This window comes from Agrilus planipennis, unplaced genomic scaffold (assembly GCF_000699045.2).
Source record: "Agrilus planipennis isolate EAB-ADULT unplaced genomic scaffold, Apla_2.0 scaffold68, whole genome shotgun sequence".
Classification (NCBI taxonomy): Eukaryota; Metazoa; Arthropoda; class Insecta; order Coleoptera; family Buprestidae; genus Agrilus; species Agrilus planipennis.
The window spans coordinates 1,235,230-1,238,384 of NW_020439033.1; the positions used below are offsets into that span (position 1 = coordinate 1,235,230).

Consider the following 3,155-nt stretch of genomic DNA (forward strand, 5'->3'; position numbering starts at 1 on the left):
GCTTAGATCTTTAAAACTACGCAACGGATTTTAATGCGTTTTTTTTTAATAGATAGAGTAATTCAAGAGGAAAGTTTATATGTATAATACATGCATAATATAATAAAGAAGCACTGATAATTTTAGAGGCTTGTAATGTAATGTAAATAAACATTTTTTTGCGCTTAAATTGCAAGCGCTGGCTGAACCCTACGAGATAGATCAAAATAATGTTCTACAGTATTGTACACCTTTAAATGGTCTACAAAAAAGTCCGGGATGATATATGTCTATCTCTTAGGGATAACCCACAATAACCATTTCTTATCCTTTACTTTTTACGAGAAATAGTCGCTTATTTACAGTGGTGTTGTCCAACCAGAACGCTCCGGAACGTCGTTCCGGTACTTCCTTTTTGGACAGGAACGTTTTCCGGAACTAAAGATGATTTCTGATAACGACAATTGGCTGACGTATTGAAAAAAAATTAAAAAGAATTGCTGATTTTTTTTTCTAATTTTTGACGAATTTTTATATGTAAGATTATAAACAAGGGTTTGAACCGAACACGAACCGGAACGAACCGGCTTGTTTTTCCGAACCGTGAACCGGAGTCCGGAACGTTTTTTTTCTGCTGAACCGGAACTCAAACCGAACCGAAACAAATACGTGAACCGGTTTTTGAATGAAATCATGCGCGGAAAATTTGGGAGAAGAAATTAAAAAAATAGGACGTGTTTTAGGAACAAGGTGGATAGCTAGTTCATTCAGAACTGTTAATGCAGTTTGGCAAAATTTAAAATCTCTTGCTGAACATTTTCATCAAGCCGCAACTGATGAAACTCGTTCAAAAACTGATCAGAGTGTATACATTGGTCTAAAAAAATATATCATGTCTAAACAGTTTGTAATTAACTTGGCATTAATGTATGACGTTTTGTATGAACTTTCCATCTTGTCTGAAGCGTTACAGAACAGAAGTGTAACGATAGTATATATATGCGGACAAACTAATCCGTCGAACTGTTCGCTATTTGGAATCACTAAAAGACGTTAAAAAAGGAAACAAACTCATAGAAGCATCAGAGACTGTTCAAGTGATGAAATTAGGAACATTAACTTTAACAGATAATAAAAAATTACTATTATTAACAGAAATCAATTCCTTGTAAGTCTCATTAATAATATGACTAGAAGACTACATACAGAAAATGATTTGATAAGTGAATTTCGAGTANATTTAATAAAGTATTTGTTTATTATACGAAAACTGTTTTTCATTTCCACAAAAAAAGACGAAATGACTTTCCGAACAACCCTACAGTTACAACAACTTCTGAAGAGTACTTGATGCATATTTGAATAATTATTACATCTCCATCGCATCATGGTTGCATCAAATATCCAAGGAACCACAACACATACATATTTCACGTTAAGACTTGTTAGGGTATATCAGAACGCACCGTTAGTGATTTAAGATTTTCTCAACGTTCAACAGTACTTTTATTACTATTTGTCGTTCAGGTTTCGGTCGTATGATTGTTATTTTGTGCCGGCGATTCAAGATCTGTACAGTCCACTTTCTCAAGGCAACCCCACACCTCACGGAGCCTTGGCTGAGAAGAAAACTCACACAACATAAACCCTTCAGATCAATAGTAATAAAATGACATTGCGGTCATTTTAAGTTTACCAATACACCTAATGTGTTCTATTAATTTGCATGGTCCACAATAGAAGTTTTGTATTGTGAATAAATCTAAGGATTTGCAGCGCGTTGCGGCCGATTTTATGCGTTTTCAATTAATATCAATATTTTACAATGGATACCTGATTATCATAGTCATTATTGGACCATTCTGGAAGACTGGTGTCCTGTTCGGTTCGTTTTCCAAATCTGCAAACACAAACTAAGAGTTAGATACGTAATAAAACTTGTCGTACTAGTAACATTTTGAAAAACTATTACTTGTCTACGCAGATTTACCAAAATACGTTTTCGTTTGAAGTTGTGTTAGGGTTTATGATAATTCTGCAGTTGTAACTGTTTCTTATTAGTGTCCCTACAAGTCTACTTCAAGGTTTGGTACTTTTGTTAGGGAAGTAAAGTTATCATAGATATGTAACTGATGGTGCATGCAATAGAACAAAGATAAATTATGTCAATGTGGTTTTGGTAATGCGACAGTGGTAGTTTCGTGCGGGGTTGTTTCCTCACCTGGGTCTCGATCGGTCAGCGTAAAGTTTTTCGAGATGATGAAGGGTGAGCATGCCGATGGCCCTTTGAATCTTCCTATTGTTGACATCTTCTGTAACCGGTCCACTTCTCACACTACCTACCACGAAGACGTATTAGCATACACCATCAGGACATATTATGAACACAATATTGAAATTGATGAGTTTTAAGTGGTTACTAGATAGCATCCGGGCAGGATGCGAACCTTTAAATTTTATCTCTAGAATTTTAAATCCTGAAATTTGCATAAGAACACATTTTTAATCTCTTATTACCGAATTAAGTAAATGAATCGACTTTCTAATCAAAATCACATGTTCTACAAAAGAAGAAGGGCCACGTAGAAATTTTTGTGTTTCATTCTCACCAGCTGATGGCGCTAGTGGGTGGCCTGTCCCGCTGACCTACACTTGTGTGCATTAATTTTTACGAATAAAATTGTAGAAATGAGTGGTTAGTGGTGATTAGGGAAAAAAACAGTCGGAAAAGATAATAACAGTAGATAATGCGTGCCTCATCGTTTGTCTACACGATTTTGTAAAGAAATCAGAAAAAGTTCAACCCAGGTTGCCATCACGCGTATGACTACGAATGCTATAAATTGTGATTAAGAGAGATTAAAAAGAATGTAATAATGTCCTAACTAATATTTTAAATTGCGAATATATGTTTTTACGTCATAAGGGATCATCATGAAATTTTGTACACATATTGTCAGGGGTACAAAATAGGACATGGGGTACCATTTATCCAAAAAAAAAATACTGTTCCCAAAGTACATAAAAATTATAGGGTTGTTCGGAAAGTCATTTCGTTTTTTCCCGACAGAGGATTTAATTGTATTCTTTTGCACCCAACTTCACATTTAAGCCGTATAATTTTTATATGCTTTGAGAGCTCATATAGCAAGGCTTGTGTGTGAAAAATTCCAATT

General features: G+C 34.9%; 1 protein-coding gene across 1 annotated transcript in view; it reads right to left on the reverse strand.

Moving 5' to 3' along the window:
* LOC108732832 (neuropeptide F-like) overlaps window positions 1–3,155 on the reverse strand; it is a 41,222-nt gene that overhangs the window by 6,570 nt on the left and 31,497 nt on the right. Inside the window, exon 3 of the mRNA XM_018463813.1 lies at window positions 1,813–1,879. Within this exon, the coding sequence (XP_018319315.1) occupies window positions 1,813–1,879 (67 nt within the window). The remainder of the gene's footprint in view (window positions 1–1,812; window positions 1,880–3,155) is intronic.